At 36.9% G+C, this 25,895-nt stretch overlaps 1 protein-coding gene across 4 annotated transcripts in view; it reads right to left on the bottom strand.

Annotated features, from left to right (window-relative positions):
• Positions 1-25,583, bottom strand: part of LOC110102932 — a 206,637-nt gene extending 181,054 nt beyond the window's left edge. For 2 of the 4 annotated variants that reach the window (XM_028693545.1, XM_028693546.1), the window contains exons 1-2: positions 24,560-25,583; positions 13,731-13,875 (exon numbers count right to left, since the gene is read on the bottom strand). In XM_028693545.1, coding sequence (XP_028549378.1) covers positions 13,731-13,875; positions 24,560-25,386 — 972 coding nt within the window. In that variant the 5' untranslated portion in view covers positions 25,387-25,583. The remainder of the gene's footprint in view (positions 1-13,730; positions 13,876-24,559) is intronic. The other 2 variants (XM_028693544.1, XM_020831452.2) reach the window with 1 other exon arrangement.
• Between the last annotated feature and the right edge of the window lie 312 nt (positions 25,584-25,895).

Genomic DNA, 25,895 nt, shown 5'->3' with positions numbered 1-25,895 from the left:
AAGTAGGGAAATATTATGTGTAAAATAATCAGGAGTCAGTATATAACAATTGGACAAAAGATACATGATATGCATATATTTATTGTTTATTTAGTTCAACATGCATTTTAGGCATACTATAGATATATTGAAGAGTGTAATAATAGTTGTATTGGGTGTATATGGTATATGATGTTTGTTATTACAATCTACATGATGTGAGATCTGTGTAAAAATAAGAAAGGTTGGTTGAAAATAATTAATTCGTTTAGATTGACTGAAGACATGTTGCCTTATACAAGAGGGTAAGCCAACTAGCTTTCCTTTAAATAAGGTTTGTAGTGTAATATTTGGTGATATGAAAAGAGAGGTACAAGGCGACTAACTAATATGATATGCTACGCCGACGCGTAGGAAGCTAGAAATTCTTACATGAAAGTCATCTGACTTATGATAATGTGATATAAGACTGATTTCTGGAAATATGACCCATATGACTGAGACTAATTCTTGTAAGGTTAGTCTACATAACTAAATAAAGAAAAAAAATCACAAGTAGTCAGATGCTCTTCTTGCTTGTATATGACATAATAAATTGCATAAGTGATATGAAATAATACAAGTTGCACGTTATATAGGACATAACTGATACAAGCACATGATATAACTTATGATATTTGATATAAGAGCATTTTAATACATATGAAATACATGATATATATTTTGCATTGCATATAATAGAAATTCATGATATCTATGCATTGATATTTAATATTGTATGACGACATGCATATAATAGATGTTCACAGGCCTAATATGATGGATAAACAGATACACATAATGTGGCATATAAATTGAGATAATAGGCATAAATTTATAAAAATGATAGAATCTATCGATCCTTTGATGTAGATAAAGGGGGGATCAACTCATGTCCAAAAATAAATCAATTTTGGCCTCCCTCGAGTTTACAAACTCAATCAAAATTGAGCTGAAATTTTAGCTCATTTATGAGCTGGTCTTTAGTTCACTTATTGAAATAAGGGTTAGCTCATTATTAGCTAAGTTTTAATTCATAGTTATCTTTTATTAAATGTACTTTTTATTGTTTTTATGTCTTTAACTATGTTTGGCCCTTAGAATTCCAAATCGGCCTTTGGAATTCCAAGAAGTGTTGTTTCTCATGTGTGGCTCCTTGGCTTCCACCATGGGCTATTGTTTTTTGAGCCTTTGGCCCTTGGATTTCCGGCCGGCTGCTAGTTTTTCCGAGCCTGGGATGTTTCCCGTGGCTGTGGCGCCTTGGTTCCGTGCGGCCTCCTTGTCTCCCGCGGCTGCTCCTTCAGTTCTTGGGCTTGGGCTGTTTTTCCATGAAAAGCATTTGGGTTTTAATGTTTGTGATGTTTAGAATTTCTATGTGAATTCATTGTTAGTGTCCTTTTGTATTCCCCTTTCATACCTATAAATATGAGGGGCTTGTAATGTTTTAAAAAAGTGAATGTTTGTGATTTTTGAAAATGTAAACCTGCGGGTTTCATTGGAAAAGCTTGCGAGCTTTGTCCGTCTTCTTTCTCATCCCCTCCGGAAATCTTGCAAGCTCTTTCCAACCTTTCGTCTCGGCTTCTAATCTCTTTCATCTCTCCGCAAGTGCCACTCCATCTGTATCTTTCGTCTCTAAGTAAAGCAACTTTAGGGTGTCTTTGATTTTCGATTCGAGTTTGTTATATCGTCGTTTGTAGTCTCTTAATTTCTTCTTTTTAGTTTAATTTGAAATATAAGAGTTTGTTCTTCCTCATCTTAGTCATCATCTTTGTTTTGTGATTTAGTGGGTTGTCGTCGGTTCAAGGTCACACAAATCTCCCGTGTGGGCGAGGGGTATAGGCTCCCTATATTTCTTGCCCCCACCATCCTTCATATGATCATTGATCACTGATTTATACTACTCATATGAAACGATAATGTTCACTATTCATATTGATTGTCACATTGTCACAAACCATTTTAACCCTCCTACAGTCAATCTAGAGTGTAACATGGAACGAGAATCTGAACAGACCTACTTCTTACTAACACCCGTTCTGAACTATCCCTATCATAATCAAAGTAGAAAGTAACCTATTTAGAAAATCTCAGCATCTTAATTTTATAATTAAAAACAGAGTACTTTATGACATGAAAGCATATATAAAATACCTCAGATAAAATGCAAATCTCAAGAGAAATACAGAGCTTTACTAAATTTTTTAAAATTTATTTACATACCCAAAAGTGTATGCACAGCTCCTCAAATCTCTTTTTTTTTTTTGACAAAGCAAACTAATTGCATTAATAAAAATAATAATAATAATACTTACAGATCTCTTTATACAATATAAAAATCACCCGCATGGGCCCCGACGAGCGTGTTATTGGTACACAAGTGACGCATAGGGATGCTGCACGGGTCGATAAGTGAATTATAGTTCGAACCAGATCCTTCTATACGGATCAATAGAAGTCGACAGGGTTCGAACTTTTAAATGAATATACGGCTGTGGCGACCAGTGTATTTGTTTCAATATATTCGTATTAGGTCTTCAAGGCCTACAATCAAAAGAATTCACTAAACAAAAGGCATGAAGCCTACGAAACCCGATCCTCCTAAATAGAGAAATAGGAGTAGACGGGGTTCGAGATATCGAATAAATATGCGGTTACGGAGTTGACCGGAATATTTATTTTGTGCATTCATATTCGGCCTTCAAGGCTTTCAACAAAGAAAATTAATGAAGAAAGGCATAAAGCCTACGAGAAATCCGATCCTCAGTCAATAGCTTGTCTGAGTTGACAGGGTTCAATCAACAAAAAGGAAATAACCCCAAAACACCCCGATGATGGCCGTGTTGAACGAAGATCTCAACCGGAGGGGTTCACAAACATTTTTCAAATGCCACCCAAAAGTCCACACAAAATCCAAAAGTCTATAAATTTTAATTTCAAATATTTATGAAATGAAAATCAATCCATCAAACACTTAAAGCAAATCTCATCCACCATCCGCAACAGTTTGCTGGGGTGGATAAATCAAAATTTACTTCAGCTCACAAACTGTATAGTGTCTTATCTACAAACTCATCTGCCTTCCAAAATTTACCCTGGAACTTATTCAGTTAAAACTCCCTCGCATAATAAAAAGAAAAGCGAGCGGAGGCCGGGGCCGAATTTTCGGAGCCCACACTCTCAAGTTAGAAAGAGAAAACCCTCAAGTTTAGTAATAATTTCATATAATTGAAACCTACTTATAGCAGCAAACAGCCTCCTATAGATTGGAAAAAGGAATCCAAATAGTCCCCCCCCCCCCCCCAAGCCCCCCCCCCCCCTCCAAAAGGTGCCGCTCAAGCCTCCAATGGGAGCAGCCATAACATGGGAAATACCCAAGAGAGAGGCACAGCCAGCCTAGGAACCAAACAGCCAGAAAACCAATAGCCAACCCAGGATCTCAACCGCCAAAAAACCCAAAAGCTAGCCCCTCAAATGGGAATTGAAGCAACTAGCAGAATCCATCAGCCAAGATAACTAAAACACAAAGCAGCCAAGGGAAAATGGGCCAAGCCCAATAGGAGAATTTCAGCCCAACAACAAATGCCCAAAAATCAAGGAAAGCTAGCAAACCAAAGGAGTGAAATGTCCTAAGAGCATCAATCCTAAACATGATCATTGGTTGCCTTCCATCATATGATAAACAAAATAAAACATAAAATTCCAAATTACATAAGACCAAAATAAAAAAGTAAGAACATTCGCATCATAAAACATATGCTGATAGATATTGAATGCATCAATAACAGTAGTCTTCAACTATTCTCCTCACTAATTTTTCACAAATACATATTTATGCAACATAATTTCAACATAACACACTAAATTGAGATTACAACTATTAATTTCTCCAAATTTATGAAATCCCTTTGGCAGTTCTTACCTCTTTCCTTCTTAACTATTATTTCAATTCAGTAAAACTGAATGTTTCCCTTAGGTGCTCTACTGCAGCCAACAGCCAACAGCATCACTCCAGCTCTTCTGCTTGCAGCTTTCCCCTTCTGTTCGAACTCCAGAGATGAGCAGTCGGTAGGGAGGAATAAATGCTTAAGCTTCCAATGCTTTACTTAACCTATATAATGTTATTATATTATAATGCATTCTCCACTAACCCTATCATCATCTCCCAGCCGTTGGATTCAAATCAGCCAAAGCATGCTTGTCTAAGAGGTACTATAGGGGAAACTGTCAGCAATAATGACTAGTTAAATTTCCACTGAATTAAGCAATAGCCATTTCAGCCTTTAGTGGAAACAGTAGACTTGATTTAATTGAAATTATGGGTATTATACACATGCTCTGACAGCTACTTGTTTATATGTTATACTGATATGTATTTAATGATTACATGTGTACTGCTTCTCCTATCGTGTATTGATTTTAGTTAAAAGTTATAGTAACCTACAAAGCTGTTAGCTCACTCTATGATTTTTTAACATGTTTTTATGAAGAGTTTAGGATCTAATGGAGTGAGGCAGATCAAGAATCAAGTTTGTTTTATTTTTTGTATTTTGATTTATTCTTTTGTACTCGGGAATGTTGAGAGATAAACTAATGAATATAATAATTGATCTCCATACTATTACAACGGTTATGGCCAAAGTCAATGTATTCCTTAGTGGCATCAAATCCTTGAGATATGAATCAATCGGATATGATCGATAGGGCACAAAGCCCTCTATTAGCTAAGGTGGATTCAAATTTGTCCCCTTAGATAAACATTCCCCACAAGTCTACAAGGTACCCTTGGACGAAGCAACTCATGGCTGCCAACAAGGATCCTTATGTCATGTTGGGTCGATTACCTCCTATGACTACGTAGACCAGGGACCACGATGGCCCGGGACGATGGAACCATGGGATCTTGATCGGGTCTATCATCCATTTCCCCACCATCCGCTTTAAGGGCAAGATGGTGAAATTTTCAATTTTAAATATCAAATCTTCAAATTCTCAACCATTTCCAAATATCCAAACTCATTGCTGCTACTATATGCCAGATAACATGTATTTTCTATGTAATCGATTGACGACTAGCCTTAATCGAAAGTTCTCTCTCGTTATCGGGAGGGGAAATTAACTATATGGGTTTGCGCCTATAGGAAACTAGAACTCAGATCATAAAGTCCTCACAACCGAGGGCGAAATCTCTGGGTATTGTATTATCTACAAACTCATCTGCCATCCAAAATTTATCCTGAAACTTAATTATGCTAAAACTCCACCCGAAGAAAAGCAAAGCGGGCGGAGGTCGGGGCCAAATTTTTGGAGCCCACAAACCTTCACAAAAGAATTATGATAAATAAATGATGAAGGAATCGATAGTTGGAGCTCCAATACAAATTCAACCAAGGAAGAATGTTCAACCGCATGTTTATGTTTTGACTCAGAAGGAGCCTAATAAATCAATAGATGTTGACAAAGATATTTGTAATGTCTTTTACACCTAATATACATAGTAATTTGTTATCATTATGTACCGAATGTTAAGACTTATGTTGAATGAAACTAAGATGTTATTTTGCTAAAGTAGGGAATAAATATGTTCAAATTAGCTCATGATGGCATAATGCAACTAGAAGTCATATGTAAACTTTGAGAACAAAATTTTTACAAGTGAAGAAGATTGTAATATCACGATGACATTATTGTTGCTTGAGGTTGACGAAAATAAAAAACCTAAACCGACAGTTATCGGTTCCATTGCTTGAAGGTGAAGGGGGGTCAAAGAAGTTAGTCTGTCAAATTTGTTCTCATGTTGGAAGACGAAGGGAGGGGTCAAAACCATTGATTATGTTATGTGAAATCTCAAAGGAGATATTGGAGAGTGGATGGGTTCAACGTAGTTTGAGGAAGAGGAATGGTTCAATTGATTACGTGGGGTTGAGGAAAACAAAGAAGTGCTCGTATTTCTTTGATTGCAAGGAAAAACTCACGGTCTTATGCAATAAGTTAGTCACCATTAAATTTAAATAGTATGAGCCCATTTGATGCGAAAAATTTTAAAGAGATTGACCTAAGGTATTAAAAAAAGTGTAACGCGGAAAAGAATGATTGTTTGAAAAGCGGTTCTTGTCATCACATTTTTGTTAATATGATTTTATTAAGCTTCACAGCATCAAACAAAAAGGATTATATGTGAAAGAATATGTGCAGAAATTTGAACAACTTCTGCAAATATTTGATGTGATTGAGCCTTAGGAGCAAACACAACATGATTCTTAGGCGATTTGGACCAACAATCGTCAACTTCAACAATTTTTTACTCTTCTGATGTCGCCAATTTAGTAAAAAGGGAGGAAAATCTCAACAACCTACCAAACTTTTCTACCAAGATCTATACTAGAACCACATGAAGGTAACATTGAATCTTATAAAAGGGCGAATCATTTTCCACATCAAAATGTTGCATCCAACTAAATCTAGTGAAAATAGTAGCAGGGTAAGAACTTCCACCGATAAGGCTCAACTGATCAAGTGTTTAAGAGGTCTAGGATTCAGCCACATTGCTTAAAATCGCCACAATAAAAAAATCATTTCCCTCATTGAAGAACTACCACAAGAAAATGGTGATGAAGAAGAAGCTCCAAAACAACAAGGTGAGCACTTGTTGCATTTAGATGCTAAAGAGATGTTTATTGTCCAACGAGTATTGATTCTATATGCAAAACAACTCGGACTGGCTTCAACAAGATATATTTCATACACTACATCGTAAAAGAAAATTTTTATAGCATCATTACTAGAGAAACTTAGATGATTAAAAAATTAAACCTTCCCATGCAAGATCATCTTATGCCATATAAGCTCTTATGACTATGGGATGGAAAATAAAATTAAAGAAGCATAATGACGATCGGTACAGTTTTCCATTAGCAAGAAACTTCAACATGAAGTTTGGTGCAATGTTATTTCAATGAATGCTTGCCATTTATCGCTAGGGAAATCATGCCAATACGAGATGCATACTATCTATAATGGTAACAAGAACACCTATATTTCATAACACAATAGCGAGAACGTGGTCCTTATGCCACTACATACGACAACAACAACAACATCAAGCCTTTATCCCACTATGTGGGGTCGTCTACATGAATCATTTTTCTCCATTGTGTCTGATTTAGAGTCATTCTCATTTAGATCTAATAAAAAATGTCATTTCTAATATTTTCTAACCAAGTCTTTTTAGGTCTACCTCTATCTTTCTTAACATAGGTTAAATCTAATACATCTACTCTCCTAACCAGGTCATCAGAAGGCCGCAGTTTTATGTGACCAAACCATCTAAGGTGACTCTCTAATCTTATCTATCACTTGAGGTACTCCAACCTTTTCATGTATATGCTCATTTTGTATCTTATCTCTAAGAGTAAAGCCACTCATCCACCTGAGCATCCTCATCTATGCAACACTTAACTGAATACTATGCTTCTCTTTTAATAGCCAACCTTATGCCACTACATGATGGAATTAAAAAAGATGCTATAAAGATCATCATGGACTCCGTTGCCATATTCATGAGAGCCATACATGACTCAAAAATCAACTCATGACCAGGCGATTCTGGAAAAATTTTCAAAATGAGGAAATACCAAAAGAGGATCAAACCCGATTACAACAATACTAAGATGAGCTTCCTGCCAATGATAGACCTATTAAATGAGCTAAAATTTTTCGTCTTTACAAAAGAATTTCAAGCACAAGTTAGTGTCCAAAATAAAATTGTTAATGCCAGTCAAAGATATCATCTCCTCAATACTCTTGAATCAAAGGTTAGTTGGATTAAGATGAACAAAAAAAATTATTCCAACAATGGTAATTTTTTTTAGGAAGTGGATACAATGCCAAGAAGATCATCAAGCGTATTGGAGAAAATTCCTATGAGATTAACTTATCAAGACATACAAGCATATTAGCAACTTTCAATATTATAATTCTATCAGCCTATTACAAGCAAGAACATGCTCAAGCCAATAAGTACAAATCTCCGTTAACCTAGAAAGAATGATATGGTTATTCATTGCAATTAGTCTTTAAGGGTCTTTTTCATGATCAAAATTTATTATTGGACTTGCTTTCTTTTGTTCCTTCTTTTTTGAATTTCTTAATTTATCTGGCGGGTAGGGTTTACAACATGCTCAAGCCAATAAGTACAAATCTCCGTTAACCTAGAAAGAATGATATGGTTATTCATTGCAATTAGTCTTTAAGGGTCTTTTCATGATCAAAATTTATTATTGGACTTGCTTTCTTTTGTTCCTTCGCAGTTGTAGTTTTGTAATTAAGAGTGCATAAGTGTTATTTAGGCTGCTAGCTTATTTATACCTCTTTCATTGACAAATTAGTGTTTATTTCAGTTTTATTTTAATTTTTGTCCTTGTTTGGGGAGTATTCCCTATTTTGGTAAAGGTGGAGAGGGAAGGTGTTCGTAGTGGAGTATAAGACTCAACCACAATTGACACCGGAACTTGGACGCCATCTACAGCCGCTACCCAAGGTCAGTTATTGCAATTTTCTGTGGCAAGAAGTCTTCCGACAGCAGTAGCATGACAGAAATTCTGCAAGAACAGCATCTAATTGGAAACAAAGATGGGTTGGACAATGTCTTTCAAGAATTAAAGATAATCTGCGACAATAGTTGTGTGTACTCGTGCTTCTTTCTCTGTTTTCCTTTAGTTCATGGATGTCCTGCAGTTTTGGAAGGAGACTTGGGCCTCTAGGAGGCTGGAGCAAAGAGGGTTTCAACCCAGAAACACTCACTAGAGTTCTTAAAAGGAAGGGCAGCTCTGACATCCAATCTAGAATTGTGTTTCGTTTGTTTCTACTGGCCAAAGAAACAAGTAATTACAAGGAGGAATCAAGCAAGAGAAAGGATTTAAGACAAAAAAACCAGATAAGATGAGTGAAATGCTATGATAAAGAATTCAAGCAGGAATACTACAACGAAGAAAATCAGCCACTAGGTTCTCTGTTTTTTCTTAGTGTTAATTATCTTTGTTCTTTCTCGAAGTAGAGTTGATATGCTAGTTGCACTTTTGTTCTCCTTCAGGTGTCAAATCAGAACAATAATTCAATATGGGTCCAAGCTGTAAAATAAGGTGGTAGAAGATAGGAACCGGTGACCCACTGCCCTTCACAGAATCTGGTTTAGTGGTGCTGGTAGCTGTGGCATGATAGAATTAGGCAATAGCATTTGGACGGACAACAGCAACACCAAATCAGGGTTGGTTTGACCTGAAGCTTTGCTAGGAAGGACATCTGGATTGCTATACAACTATGGAATCATTATGATAGAGTAAATTTCCAGTTTTTAATTGTTTTAATTTCTATTTCCCCCCCTTTAGTTAGTTGCATATTGAGTTAAAAAATCAAACAGTTTTCATTAGTTCATGTTAGCATTTAAACATGCCATCTATATCTGTAAAGTGTTTTTCTTCCATTAGAATCATTCATTACCTTTCGTGAGGTTTCTTCTTCTATTTTTACTGCATATGAAAGTTCGACGAGGTTTATGAGACCTCAATGAACTAGTCCGAGGCACACCAAGAGGGGGGTGAATTGAAAATTTAAAAGTCAAGTACTAAACAAAAATGCTGATTTTTGGTTTTTTGCTACAAAAGTAGTTTGTAAATTAAATCCAAGTAGATAACTTAAAATTGTGCGGAAGCAATTAATACTTTTAAATAATATTTTTTTTTTTTTAATGAATGCAAATTTTCTAATTGCAAGCCACAATCCAAACTAAGTGCAGTTAAGACGTAAATATTGAAATCATCAAACTCAACTCGCAGATAATCATGAAAATTGTAGAAAAAAATAAATGCAAAAAGAAAAAAGCATACCAGAATATTTTATAGTGGTTCGTTCAATCTTGACCTATGTCCACTCTCTGGAGTCCTCCGCTCCGGGTATTGCACTAAAACAAAGTGACTCTCTTTTTGCCCCCACAGCAAGACGGAAAAGCCCTTACACAATTCCTTCCATTAAACATGATTGGGCGAAGTGCCGGAAGCTATGTCACCCTCCTGGTGATGGCAGCGAACCTCCAATCTTTTTCTCCCACTGGGGAAGGCAAAGTACCTCAGCTCCTTTTTCACCCTCCTAGTGAAGGTAGAGAACCCAACTCCTTTTTCTCCCTCTTGGAGAAGGCAGAAAATCTAGAGGACTTGACTTTGAAGCCACTCTCCCAAGAGAAAACTTCAAGGACTCACCCGGCCACAGGAGGAGCAAAGGTGCTTAGCTAGCTTGGATTAACCGTGTGATCCCCTTACACTACTTCTCCCTTACACTCAATCTCATCTTCTTCTTCCTCTCAAACCCTCAATCTCTCTCAAAAACATCTCTCTAAGAGTTTCTTTTTCAGCCCAAGACTCATTTCTCTTTTTTTTAAGAGATAATTAAAACATTGCTTTAGTATTGGTCTTCACAAAAACCTAAAAATTCAATGTCTCATTTACGTTCGTACATTATAAGATTAGTTCGTATAGTACGAACAGTTCAAAAAACTAGACCCGTCCAGTACGATGCAAACAGTAATTCAGACGAACTGTTCAAATTTTGCAAACATATCATACTGTAAGATTGTTAGGTCATCCAGTACGATCTGTTCGATTTCTATGTATTCGTATAAGACTATCCATGGGACGATTGAAAATCGTCTCCGTCAATCGTCCCGTATTGTTCTCATTGTACATTACGGTTAGTTGATGTCAAGTAGGTTATCCAGTACGATGTAAACATCATACAGTATGATTAATTCAACAATCATGGTTTCGCTTGGTACGATATTTTGGACAACCAAATTTCGTCTTTGTCAATAGTACGGTATGATCAAGATCATACAGAACGATCTGCTATTATTAATTAAACTATGATTTGATTAACTAATTACGGAGAATAATTTAAGTAATATTTCAAAATTTTATACAGTCTGATTCGGATCGTATAGTATGAATAGTTCAAAAATTCTTTTTTGAATTTCTTAATTTATCTGGCGGGTAGGGTTTACAGATCGAAACTATTCGTACAATACGATTAATTCAATACAATTAATGATTCAATTAGTCGTTAAGACTTATTTCTGAATAATTGATCGTACAGTATGATTGTAAAGTAAAATTTTTTTCTTAGATTTTCCTCACTCCCCGTGTGTGTGTGCACGATCACAAAATGCATACACCCTTATGTAGCCAGACTCAAGAAATAAAATATTATAAAAAAAAGTTAAAATTACAGACACTTCAACTTAACACTCTATTTTACCCAAGCTTGAGTCTTCAGTAGTCTTTAGTGGTGTATGTTTTTTCCTGAAATGTTAGTACACACAGAAAAAATAGAATATCCAGTATTCATGCTAAGAGAAATAAAAACTCAATTAATAATATTTGTTATCATCAAAATCACAAGCTAGGGATCTTGAATTGCAATAGCATCTACTCACTTTACTGCATCGTGGTTCTTAAATTTTGGTGCTTCTTCCCATATGACAAATAGCCCAAAATTATTTTCACCTCTCACCATGCAAATTTCTATTTTTCAGCATAGTTGATGGATGCCCCATCTCTCATTTCTAGGAAATGATTTATTTGTCTCTCCTAATCAACTTTAGGTCTTATATATTCTCCACTTTCCTATCAACGCATTATCTATAAAATGTCTTGCCAAATTTCACAAGTACTCAAATAACTTTTTGTCCCTCTCACGATGTTTTCAGTATCTCAACTGAGACAATTGGAGGTGTCGATTAGGTTAGAGCATTTACTATCTCTCTAATGCTATATTCACCGCACACTCCACTACTCCCCTTATCGGTGAGCATTATCAAGTTGGTCATGCTCCTCACCATCTTCAGCGTTTCACTCATCTTCCCTTTCTTTCTAAGTTTAAATGAGAAACCTGTGATTATAATAAACACCATGATGTCTCTTTTCCATGATATTGCTCCTTTTGTCATGGTCCATTAAGATTTTTAGGGAGGAAATCTTGTCTCCATTCATTTGCATTTTATCTAATTGTTTATATTGATGACTATACTTAAGTGTACTTGGTAAAGTATCCGTTTGATATCTTTATTATATTCAAACAATTATATTACGTTGAGAGACTTTAATTATTCAGTACTTGACATTTAAAAGCCCTTTCCTCTATGTAGCTTTAAAAAAAAGTAATGTTTGCTAAGTCAGATGACAATGCACTCTTAAGTTTCCTTTACTAGAACTTTTATTGATGAGCTAGTTTATGAAGTTGTACCATTGGATTTATGTCATATAATTATGGGTAATTCATGTTTGCCTGATATGGATGCTATCTTCCATAGCAGGAAGCAAAAAGTCATGCTTATAAAAGGAGAGAAAAAGTATAAAGTCAGTGGATACATTGTTCCCATCTTCATAGGAGATGAGGAAGACCAATAGATTAGAGAAGTTATGAAAGAAGGTCAATAGCTCTTTCTTAATAAAGAGCATAATAAGAGCAATCCCAATTGTTGATATAAAATTTGTCCAAGAGGATGAACAATAGCAGCAAAATTAGAAGCCCTAGACTATGAAGAATAAAAAAAAGAACAAGGCCAAGAGTCATAAAAGAAAAGAATATAGCTCTTAATTACAAGAGAAAATAAAGCTAAAATGGGGAGCGGAGCTATGATTCATGAAGATCTTATTAAGAGAATTTTTCACATCGGAATACTAAATTGGAAGGTCAACTAATTAGAAGTCCATAAGTAAAGACAGATCATGAATCAGGTGCATAGTGATCAAGAAAAAATTGACCATTGGATGGTGATAAAGACAGCATGATAAAGATGAATTTTAAAGTTGGAAATTATTTTGTACAAGTTTGCAGAATTTAAATTTGAATTTCTTTCTTTTGTAGAGTTAGTTTAGAAAGGATAAGTTTGTTCCTAAGTAGTGGACACAAAAATAAGTCTGTTTAATATTTGAAGATAGTTTATGAGAAGATGAGTCAAATTTAAAATAATTTACACTATTTGTCCTATAAATAAATTATTTCTAAGAATAAAAAGTAATTTTGCAACTCTCCCAAAAAATTTCCCCCCTACAACTTTGTCTGGATACCATAGCAGCAGCGCGAGCACAATAGCAATCACTAACATTATACAAAACCATACTTATTATAGCAATTATAGGCGATGTACCAACACGGGTACCATAGAAAACCATGCTTACTATAGCAAACTATGAGTAGAAGGTAAAAATAAGATCCGAGTTAGCACGAGCAAGAACATTTAATCAATCCTCTTATTGTGGACTGACATCATCTTAAAACAATTATGCCAGAACATTTTCCTTAAAAAAACTCCTAGTAGTTACAAAATCCTTCAGCATATTCAACTCTAGATCAATTTATGCTCACATCTAATATGCACAAGTGCGACAATCAAGAACTACTAAAAAATGCTACATAATCTTCCCAGCGCGTACTTTTAATCATTTACAAAATTCATAAATGAAACTTCATAAATCAAATTTTAATAAAATAAATCACAAAAAAATTAAGTTAAGAATGCTGTATGAGAAAATAACAATTGGATAAAGTAGCCTAAAATCACTATGGACGAACCATCCAGAAAATCTGAATTATCTGATTAAAGGAAACAAAATTTGAAATTAAAAGCTATCAAATCAATGATAAGATCTTTCATATTCTGTTACCTGAATTGAGTGCACAAGTTGGATACAATTTGATGATAAAGCTTCAGCATACATCAGTGCCATTAAATCTCGTGACCTCCTCCAATTTTCACCATAATTTACATTTTGGGGCCAAATCCTCTTGATAACATCTTGCAAATTTGATCTAAAAAATGCAATTAAAATAGAAATTCAGATATCAAGTGCTACAAAAATGTGATTATTCGTGCATGAAAGGTATTCGTAAAGAAAGGCTAGAGTTCATTCATGCAACTACAGTATTAAAGCATTCCACAGACATGTAAGCGTGTTTCCAAGACAACAACTATAATTCTTCTTTGCAACCTCCTACCAAACTGAAAAAAGGAACTATTTCTGATGTGAAACGTAAATGCCATTTACTTGCCTAGGTGGCAAGATTAATTAAATCCTAAATCAATTTGGGGAGAGAGAACGGAAATCTGAAATTAAATTTCAGATTAAGTGGAATTGGCGGGATGAATTTGAATTTAAACTCAAATTTAATGGGGAGAATTAAATTGGATGAGAGGGAATTGTGGGAGGTAATTATGGAGGCTTAATGAGGGCCAATTAATGAGATAGGAGAGAGATTATGCCCAATGAGGGGGCCGGCCACATAAGGAGGAGAGAGGGGTGAGTTTTGGAATAAGTGATGACCACCAATTTAATTTCAGATTTTTACAAAAATCTGAAATAAATTTTCAGTTTTCTTAAGGAAAGAAAACTTCCAATTAGGAGGGCAATCAATTTATGCAATTTGAATTTCAAATTTGAAATTAAAATCAATTAAATTGATGGCGTAAAAATTGATGGCGTAAATTAAGGAGCTACTTTAGGAAACAATTAATGGCCCATAAAACATTTGAATTTTAAATTTTGAAATTCAAGGAGAGGTAAGCCGGCAGGTAGAGGGAGGAAAGAGGCGGCCACGGTGTGGAAGGTGGATGGCCGGCGGGAGGCAGTGGCCTGGAGGTCGACGGCCTGAGCGGGCTAGAGGAGGGGCGGCGGAAGTGCTAGGTGGAAACGAGTGAAGGGATGGAGTTCAAGGAAAATGCGATCCGGACGGATTCTCCTTGAATTTTCACACTAATTGATTGCAAAGAAAAATTGGAGGAAGGTCTAGAACTCACAAAGAGATCTAGCTCTTCCCAAAACTCACTAAGAGATTTGGGAGAGGGATGCACTCACAAAGAAAACACAAAGTAGAGAACTCACTAAGAGATCTCAAAAGAAAAAGAACTCACTAAGAGATTTAAAAGATGGAACTCACAAAGAGAACACAAAAAGCAAATTTTCATTAACAATTCATCCTCTCATTACATAAGAAAGGGCCTCTATATATAGGCCTAAGAAACTAAAACAAGACACATATGCCCCTAAGGCTTACATAGGACAACCCTCTTAAGTGAGGGTAAAAACGGAAAATTCATAATAAAAATTTAAAAAATTACAAATAAAATATAAGATAACGTGGAACGATGACAGCCATTGATCTTCAGCTCCTCGGATAGCCATGGACGGTTGGATGTCCGCATCAGTTTCTCCTTCCATTTTGAAGGCGCTCAATTAGGCATTCTTTTCTTAAATGAATTTTATGTAATATAACATCGCATGCTGGCTAGAGAGATCAAAGAAAAGTGCATTACACAATAAGAGAAAGTAATGCATAGATGTATGGATACACCTTATCTTAATGAAGTCAAAAATGAAACGCATAAGCATTTGGCAAATGGAATTAAAGCAGCTGTTGAATTTGTTTGTAATCATCGATGCAGGCATCTTACATATGCATGCATGTTTATTATTCATTATCTAGTTAACTTTCCTTGTCTATCTCTTTCTCACATAAACAGTACACCCAAATAGAGTGTTTACTTATTTTTCCTATGCCTTACTTCTTTTGTGTTACATCCTTCAGGAAAAATTCTATCAGGGCGAAGCAAAGACCACTCATGAGTACCACCTTTTTGCAAAAACCACTCATGAGTACCACCTTTTTGCAGAGTAAGAAAACTATTTTAGATCATTTGGTGGTCAGAACTAATACTATACGAGAAAATATCTAGATAGTAATTTTAGAATATTTCAGGATTTATTTCAGTTTTATTAGATTTAAAAACAATCTAAATTATTTCTCATATAGCACATGGTAATGGATTCAACGCTTGCGATTAACTTGACATCAACAACACATCATCAAGCCTTTATCCTACTACTTGGAATCAGTTACATGAATCATTCTTTCTCCATTATGTCATATTAAGTTTCAAATTCTCATTTAAATCTAATAAAAAAAATTTGACGCATCTAGGAAGTAAAAAACGGCAAAGTGAATAAGTAGAAACTGCAGGAATATGAAGGTAGGAGTTGATTTAGTGATTATCTCTTCAACAAGAAAGAAAGATACAAGTGATCTACTATTCGAGAGGTACATCAGCTCTATCACAAACCCTAGGCATCGCTAGGAGACTCTCAAAGAAAACTACAGCAAAAAAACAAGTTGCATAAATCAAAAATAAAAACATAGTTAGCCTTAAATAGGCTCCCCTAATTCCTCCCAAATCAGCCACCTTTTCCAAAATAATTCCCTCTCATATATGAATTCAAATTAGATCTCTTTTCCTAAATAATTCTCTCTCAATTTTAATTATAACTTCCCTAAAAAACTCCCCCTTGATTCATCCTCCTAACATAATGAATATTAATTCCCCTGGGCCTCACAAGAGAGTCTGAAACTCCCTCCCTCCTACTCTGGTTCCCATCCAGCTGTTTAATTGGGTTGAGTTGGTCACAGTCGGGCGGCTACCTCACGCTTGCCAAAGGCATGCGCGTAACAAAACTTCCCCCCAAAGACACACCTCGTAGTGGTGGTGGATATATTGAGCAAATATGCTCATTTCGTTCCCTTATGGCACCCATACACCGCAATGTCGGTGGCAGCTGTATTCATTAAGGAGGTGGTCTTGTTGCATGGCATACTCGAGGCCATTGTGTGTGATCGGGACAAGGTTTTTTTGATCCATTTATAGGAGTTATTCAAAATGCAGGAGACTATCCTAAAGCGGAGCACAGCCTATCATCCTAAGACGGATGGCCAAACAGAGGTGGCAAACCATAGTGTGCAGATTTATCTTTGTTGTTTTGTATCAGATACACCAAAGATGTGGGTCAAGTGGTTAATCTGACAGAATATTGGTATAATACTTCATATCATACATTAACCCAGACAACATCATTTAAAATCTTATATGGGAGAGATACACCTCATCTAATACACTATTGGTATAAACACCAGTATCATCAATGAAGTAGTACTTGGAATAAAGAGGTCGAATTTTGGCAAAATTGAAGGAAGATTTGTAGAGAGAACATCAAATTATGAAGAAACAGATCGATGGACACTTGAGAGACGTGTAATTTGAGGTTGGGGACAAAGTTTATCTAAAGATCCGACCTTATAAACAGAGTACCTTAGCTCAACAAAGGAATGACAAGCCCTCCACCCCCGGCTACTTTAGGCCCTATGATAGAGCGCATTAGCGCAGTAGCATATCGTCTACGATTGCCACCGACCTCAGTCATCCATCCCGTATTTCATATTTCACAACTGGACATATGATAGGAGATCACGCACCATCTCCACTACCCCGACTTTAACAGAAGATATGGAGGTCATTTTGGAGCCCATAGATGTAAAAGAGGTCGTCAAGAGAATACAGGTGCACAAAAGTTACTAATCAAGTGGAAGGATTTGTTGGAGCGCGAAGCTACATGGGAGCTATACGAGGCAATCAGGAGACAGTTATCATCCTTCCACCTTGAGGAACAGGTACGTCTTTAGGGGGGGAGTGTTGTTACTCCCACGCATTATGCGAGCGTGAGACAAGTCGCCCGGTTGTGACCAACCAAACCCATCAGACTAGTTGGAAGGGAACCAAAGCAGCAGGGAGGGACTATGTAAGGAGAAGGAATCAAAGTCTTAATTAAAATCAAGGGAAATTATTTAGGGAAAGAGATCCAAATTGAATTCAAATCTGTGAGGGAAGTATTTAAGGAAAGGTGGATGATTTGTGAGGGAATTAAGGGAGTCTATTTAGCACTAACTATATTGTTATTTTGATTTATGCAATTTATTTTATGTTGCAATCTTCTTAGAGAGTTTCCTAGCGACGCCTATGACTTGTGGGAGAGCAGATCTAACTCTAGAGTAGTACATAACTTATATTTTTCTTTCTTGTTGAAATAATTACAAAATCAATCCTTATCTTCATATTCCTGCAGTAAGTCTCATCTGATCTTACTCAACTTCTCATAATAATCTCTCTCACGCTTTAAGGCCTCACAATCCACCACCATGGGAATAGATATAGCCATAACTTGAGGGTCTTCACCATGCCTGGAGAGCATATGCAGCTTTATTTTTCAGCCCAGGTTTATATTGGATCTTGAAGTCATAAGTCAACAATTTAAAAGGCACCGCTGATACTCTGTCACTATCATTTGCTCTAACAAGAACTTCAGACTCCTCTGATTGGTCCTGACTATGAAGTGTGACCCTAACAAGTAACAGCACCACTTATGTATGACCAACACTATTATCATCAGCTCCCTTTCATACATCAACTTAAGTTTGACCCTAGCGGTCAACACCTGGCTGAAATAAGTTATGAGCCACTAATTTTGCATGAGAAATGCCTCCAATCCATAGCCCGATGCATCAGTCGCTGAAATATAATAGAGCTAACACAAGGACACTTGACATTTCTTATGGCTTTCTTCAGCTGCTCAAATGCTAGGGTGGCTACCTCCCCCCCATTTGAAAGTATCCTTTAGTTTCTCTGTCAATGGTCATACTATAGAATTATATCCCCTTACAAACTCCTATAGTATCATGTGAGTGCCAAGTACCACCATAGCTCCTTCAGGGTTTTAGGTAAAGGTCATTTCAACATAGCCTTTATCTTGGCAGCTAGTCCTAATTTGGACACCACATGTCCCAAATACTCCACCCTCTGCTGTGCAAAAGAACACTTCTTCAAATTGGCATACAACTAATACTTCTTTAATGTTACTAACACAACCCTCAAGTGGTCCACATGTTATGCCTTAGACTAGCTAAGCACTAAAATGTCATTAAATAAAAACTAATACAAACTTGCAGAGGTAAGGCTGGAATATCTTGTTCATAAGCGGCTGGAATATCCTGTTCATAAGCGACTGGAAGGTAGGTAGCTAGGCAATTGGTGACCCCAAAAGGCATCACTAAGAACTCATAGTGGCCTTAATGAGTCCTGAAAGCAGTCTTGTGGAAGTCAGCGGGTCGCATTCTAATCAGATGGTATCTCGATTTTAGATCAATCTTGGAGAATATTACCGATCCATATAACTCATCAATGACTAGTATAAGGAACTTATTCAACACCATTTTCATATTCAGAGCTCGGTAATCTACACAAATCTTCAACTTCTGTCATTCTTCTTCACCAGCAACACAAGCCTAGAGAAAGGGCTAACACCGGGACAAATGATCTGGGCCTATAAAATCTCCTTGATTAGCCTCTCAATTTCATCTTTTTAAACCTATAGGCACTAGTATGGTCGAACACCGATAATGGATACCTCTTCTTTCAGGTTGATGGCATGTTCATGCTCCCTTGTGGGAGGAAGTCCTTGAGGCAGCTAAAACACCTCACAGAATTGTTGCAAGAGTGGTTGGACTATCTCTAGAACCTCCTCCTCTTTCATAATGTCTTTCCCTCCATTGAGGCTCAGAAGCTCCACCAAGAATCTCATCCCTACTCCATGGATTGCCCTCATCATGATCTTAACAGAAACCCTGGTTTTAGACAGACTAGGATCCCCCTTGATCATCACCTTCCTCTCTCCCACCATGAATTCCATAGGAAATGTCTTGCAGTACACCTTGGTCTCTCTCAGAGTCTGCAACCACTTCATGCCCAAAATTACATCTATTTTTTCTAGCTCCAAGGGACAAAAATCCTCTGTTATTTGTATGTCATGGAGTGTCAACACCAACCTCCTACAAATCCCCTAATCTTTTCCACCTTCAATTGTCTCCATCATGACTCCAAAGCTCTTTGTATCCACCAACTTCAATCTCAACTGGATCATGACCCGATTTGAGATTAAGTTATGGGTAGCCACGCTATCCATCAAGACCACCAATGGCTGCTCCCTAATCTGTCCGCTCACTTTCATGGTGTGATTTGGAGTAAATCTCATCACCGAATTAAGGGACATTACGGCGCCACATCAAGGTATAGGTGCTCTTCTGCTTCCTCTACTAGATCCTCATTGTCGGTCTCCTTATCACAAACCATAAGGACCTGGAGTGTGCGGTCCTTGCACCAGTGGCCTGATGCATACATTTCTTCAAAGCAGAAGAACAGACCCTTTGATCTCTTGTCCTGCACCTATGCCTCTGTGAGACGCTTGAAGTTTGCCCCGAGGAGAACTCCCCCACTCTTCTCCCTAGGTGTCTCCTATTGAAATGACACTATCTGGTTTCTCGTGCAAACTTCAAGAGATCGAACTCTTCCTATCCGATCTCTTTTTTCTTAGATTCGACCAAGGTAATCTCGGTCAAATTGTAGTGAGGGTTAGCAATTGGAACTACTGGTGGAGTTTTGGATTACATCTCAATGAGCTTCCACGTCATCTCCTCCATCCCTCCAAATCGGATCTCTCTGATTCTCCATGGTTGAAAACCTTCCTTCCACGATTGAAAATCTTCATTCGACAGTTGATAACTTCTCCTCCATCCCAGGATTTGATTTGCTCCACTTCGTCTTTCAATGCATCCATCTTCTTTGTTGTCGTCTCTCTTAAACCTCGCTGTAATACCAATTTGATGCGGCTTGGAAGCAAAAATAACAAAGTGAACAAGTAGAAACTGCAAGAATATGAAGATAGCACTTGATTTTGTGATTATATCTTTATCAAGAAAGAAAGATACAAGTGATCTACAACTCGAGAGATAGATCGGCTCTCACACAAACCCTAGGCGTAGATAGGAAACTCTCAAAGAAAACTACAGCAGAAAATAAATTACATAAACTAAAATAACAATATAGATAATCCTAAATAGGCTCTTCTAATTCCCTCCCAAATCAGTTACCTTTCCCTAAATAATTCCCTCCCATATTTGAATTCAATTTGGATCTCTTTCCCAAAAGAATTCCCTCCCAATTTTAATTAAAACTTTTCCAAACAACTCCCCCTTGATTCCTCCTCCTCACATAGTGAATATTAACTCCCTTGGGCCCCACGAGGGTTTGAAACTCCCTCCCTGCTACTCTGGTTCACGTCCAGCTATTCTATTGTGTTCGATTGGTCACAACCAAGCAACTGGCTCCCGCTCGCCCAAGGAGTGGGTGTAGCAAAGTCATTTCTAATACTTCAAACCAAGGTTTTTTAAGGTCTATCTCAATCTCTACCTTTCTTAACATAGACCGAATCTAATACATCTACACTCTCCTAACCGAGTCATTGTAAGGCCGTTGTTTTATGTGACCAAACCATCTAAGGCAATTTTATCTAATCTTATTTAAGATTAGGATAAAATATAATCTCAATATAGACCAATGATATGAAGAGATAGGACGGAAAAATAGCACATAGTGATTTATTAATATTTTATTTTCTTGATTTCTTAAACTTGGATGTGCCATCAACTATAATTTAGTCACCATCGTTTTTTATATCTTATTTTCATGACATCAAAATATCAGAGTTACAAACATCAAAATCATGGGATTTTAGCTGAAGAAATATGAAGATATGATGCAAAATTCTTAAGGTAATGAATCGCAAGAAGGATTTGCTTCATTATTTTAGTTCCAATAGTTGAAGTAGTGATCATTCGGGAGACAATAGCCACCACTCTCCTCAAATAAATGAACATAAAACTTGTGATACTGATAAAACAGGAAAAAAAAACAGGAAATGAATTTTCACTTCAGACTTTTCAGAAACATCCCTAATCCTACTCCCCGCCATCATCAGCTCACAAACAAACACATCCGCCCTCACTCCAAAGCCGTCAAAAAAAATTTGAAAGTGCACCTGCTAAGAAAATCAAGAACTCAACTCAACCTTCAAACTCGAAATGGGAATATATTTAAAAAAAAAATAGTATGATATATGAAAAACTTGATACATATATATAAAACAATAAGTGAGCGGACAGATGTTATAGGCCAAAAGAAAAAACAACTCTTAATGATTTAATGATAAACAAACATTCCCCAATAATAAATACTCGATCTAAAGAAAATTAACATAGTGGCAACTGACGAAAAAATACAAATAAATTATAAACCATAAGATACATTTAAAGACAACAAGTCGGTGATTGATATACCAATAGTGGATGTACAATGTAGCAAAGCCTTAACTCAACCTTAAAAATGTATTTATAGGTTTGTTAAATTTTTATTTGTTAAGGCGTGTAAGAGTATTCAGTTTAATCCCATCAGAATTAGAGAAAAATATTTTGGTGCAAAACTACCATGCCTGGTTATTACTAACAGGCTTCAAGCTTATGGGTTAAAATGGGCTTTCTAGGCCCAACTTTGGACCCTTTTTGATCCGCTCTCCCAAAAAAGTGATATTGGAGCTAAAGTTTCAACCAGGAATGATTGGTTCATCCATTTTACACTTTAATGGAAATAATAGATATCAAGAATGATAGTTATTGTGCAAGTAACACATAGTAAAACAGGCTCTTTGTGTATGACACTTGATAAAATTTGAAAATTTTAAGTTTAAGGGTGAGTATTGACCAATGTTTAGGGCTCTCAAGTGAGGGGAATATTTGCCAAGTAAAATACAGTATTGGGCTAAGTCCCATATTTGATAGATGAAAAATATAAGGATGAATAAATACATGAGTTTATCCATCACCCATAAGCTTAGGCTTTTCAGTTAGAAGTGAATTTGACCATTAATATATTAAAGCCAACTTTGATTCCCTTTATTCTAGACTCCCTAACATAATGAAATATAAATTTACAAGTTCACTAGTTACATGTTTTCTTCTTGGTCAAAGACGACTCCAATGAAAAAAGTTTGAAAAGATACATAGCACGTACCATGATTCAGAGACTGCAATCATGGAGACTCTGCAACAAAACTTATAAGATACCTTAACACCATTGTTGATGTAGTCAAGAATTTACATTTTAAAATTTTTTTTGACGCTGTGTATTTTATTTGTATTGCCCTATGATGGAAAACAACTCATGATCAAACTGGGCTCGGTGCTCTCAGGTTGGTTCACACCATTGTCCTTCCACTTGTGTCGATTTTACTTCCTTGCTCCTTGGTGATTGGTTGAGTGATTATCTATGGGTTGTTTTTAACTTGGGCTTGGCCCATTTCTTTCTGTAGTTGGCTAGTTGTTCGGTTTCCCTGCTAATTAATCAGTTTCCCTACTAGTTGCTTGGTTTTCTCTGTGGTTGTTCGGTTTCCCTACTGTCTGCTCAATTTCCTTGTTGGCTGCTCAGTTTTCCCCTTGTTAATTCCTGTCAGGTTGCTTTGGCTTCTCCTTGGGAGGGTTGATTTGGGTGGTTCTTATTGGTTATTTTGGAGGCACATTTATGTGAGCAAATCATTGCTCTTTCCCCCTCCTCCTATATATGGTGGCTGGATTTTTATGGTAGGGTGGTTAGAGTGAAAACCAAAAAACCTGAGGGTTTCATCTTAATCCCTGTTTCTTCCTCTCAGCCTTCCTTCTACTTCTTCCCTCCACAATTTCCCTTACACATGTATCTTTCTTCCAAAAAAACCTGAGGGTTTCTTCTTAGCTTGCGAGCTGTCATCTTCTTAATCCCAATTTCATCCAATCGGTCTTCCTTCTACTTCTTCTCTACACGGTTTCCCATCAACCAATATTTTTCTTCTCTAAATATTGAGCGGTGTAAAGTGATGTTGTACCATGTTTTGTTGGTATTTGCCAAAGGAGCGTCGACATATGCTGGATCATAATTACAATGGTGGATCACTAGTTTGTCCTTTCCTTTGAGCATTGTTCCCTAATTTGTGATTTGCATGCGAGGTGACCAATCGTGGTTGTTCTGAGGGTATTTTAATTTATGTGTTTTGTTTCTTTTTTTTTTCTTGCGCGAATTCCTAACCATTTTCCCACACTTGTTTTCTATTAAGCTTCCATCATTTGGTGTTTGTTTATGTGATATTGAAAGGAGGTGTCTTTCTGCGTGTCTAGTGTTGTCCTATTTGATTTTAGAATTTAGGTTGCATCAAAGGTATACTACTTCAGTGGAATGTTAGATCAAACATCTTTTAAGCTGTCAAGATGGTAACAAAGGCTACCTGACTTTAAAATTGATTGATGAAAGCAAATCAGATATAGGTGGAGGTAACATAAAATGAAAAATAGATGCACATTGAAGATTAGTAAATACAAAATGAGGATCAAGTTAATAAACAGGTCGAAGGTACTAACAAATACTTCATATGTTTTGCAACATGTCCAACCTATAACAGAACACACATGAAAACAATGGAATTTTTCCAAAAAAATATAGGAAGGAAGAATAGTATCAATGCACATTTGATATAAGTTATCAAAACGATTTGGCTAAAAAAGTAGGATGACCCCAAATGCAAACGATAACAAATAACAATGAATGTTAACGAAGGATGATGAAACACCATGAAAAGGTTGTTCCAAGACTGATGACAAACAGACAACTTATTGATACAACTACAGTTCAACGGCTTGCAGAATAAATACATTGCTTTAGAAAAAATAGATAAAATTAAAGAGAAATGAGAGAAATACTTACCTGTACTCAGTCTCTGGTACACCATAATCAAGATGAAGATATCGAATATGAGAGAAAGCTCCCTGTATATCACCTGCATTTGATTTCTCCCTCAAGGCAGCCAAATGTGCCATCTGAATTTGTTTCTGTAATCGAGTAAGAATATCCGCCTCCAAAGCGGATGGAGATAAACACTGATCACGTTCGGCTCTGACGCTAATTGCCAAGTCTGAATCATAAGTTTCAAACCAGTGAAGTTGCCTTTGAATGTTCCAGCAAAGAGAACTGAAAATATCAGCATTATCGACAATTATCTTCCACAAGCAGCTCAAATCAACCAGTCCGATCTGAGCGGCTTCATCAGATGACGACGAGCGATAGGCAGTATCACTCTTCAATCTTCTCAAACCCAAATGCATCAATTTATTCATAATATCTAAATATCCTCTGTCCCTTTCAGAAATATCCCCTTTAAATCCATCTTCTACGTCGAGGGGCCAAAGGTGTGAGATTCCCAACGCTGTGGAGGAGACGAATTGTATAAGGAGAATGAACTCCACCTTCAAACGTAGAAGCTCCACATCAAAGCTCCATGTCGCGGATGTTCTGTCGAAGTTGGGGAGCTCGAGAGTGGAAAGCCATGCAAGTTCCGAGGGAGAGGAAGATGTGCTCGACCACAGGATGCCGTCGATTCTTCCTCCATCTAATATGATCTTCCGGAGGATCTCCAAAGCAAGGTCAGGGTTTCGCTTCCTGAGACTGAGTAGGTTGGCTCTTAGGGCTTCGAACTGCCCGAGAAAAAGATGGTTCGCAGCAACTCGAGAGAGCAATATTATCTCCTTCCCCATTCACGCAGCGATTGTGGATATCGACCTAGGGTTAGGGTAAGGAGTGGTAGGAGAATTGGGGTTTCGAGGAAGTTCTGAATCGTTCCCCTTCACAGCGCGTCGTTTTCTTATGGGCTGGAAGTACATGTAATTTGAGAATTCGGGCGACATAGGGCGGCGATTCGAGCAGCGCCTGAGTATTCGAGCATTCGTCTCTTTGTCCGGAGTAAGATGAGTTGCCTGTCGGAAGTTATTTGGTGCGGAGTGTGGGTGGTGCTTAGCAGAAATTATTCTGCGTGGAATTCGATTACATAGATGTGTTCGGTTGCTTATTTAGGGTTAAAAAGTTAATTGACTTGCATAAATCTCGTAAATCCGGGGAGATCCGTCTTTCAGCCCAACCCGGGAGATAACGTTAAATTTAGTTTGGCATTTATTTTTTCAGAATTTAAGGCGCGAATCACTACAATATATAACGCTTAGAGCCAAAATTTTCGCAGAGCAGCCAAAATTTTCGCAGAAAAAATGCC

Source organism: Dendrobium catenatum, unplaced genomic scaffold (assembly GCF_001605985.2).
Source record: "Dendrobium catenatum unplaced genomic scaffold, ASM160598v2 fragScaff_scaffold_315, whole genome shotgun sequence".
NCBI lineage: Eukaryota > Viridiplantae > Streptophyta > Magnoliopsida > Asparagales > Orchidaceae > Dendrobium > Dendrobium catenatum.
Note: the sequence above shows the minus strand (reverse complement) of the source record. Positions and strands in the feature narration are given on the sequence as shown.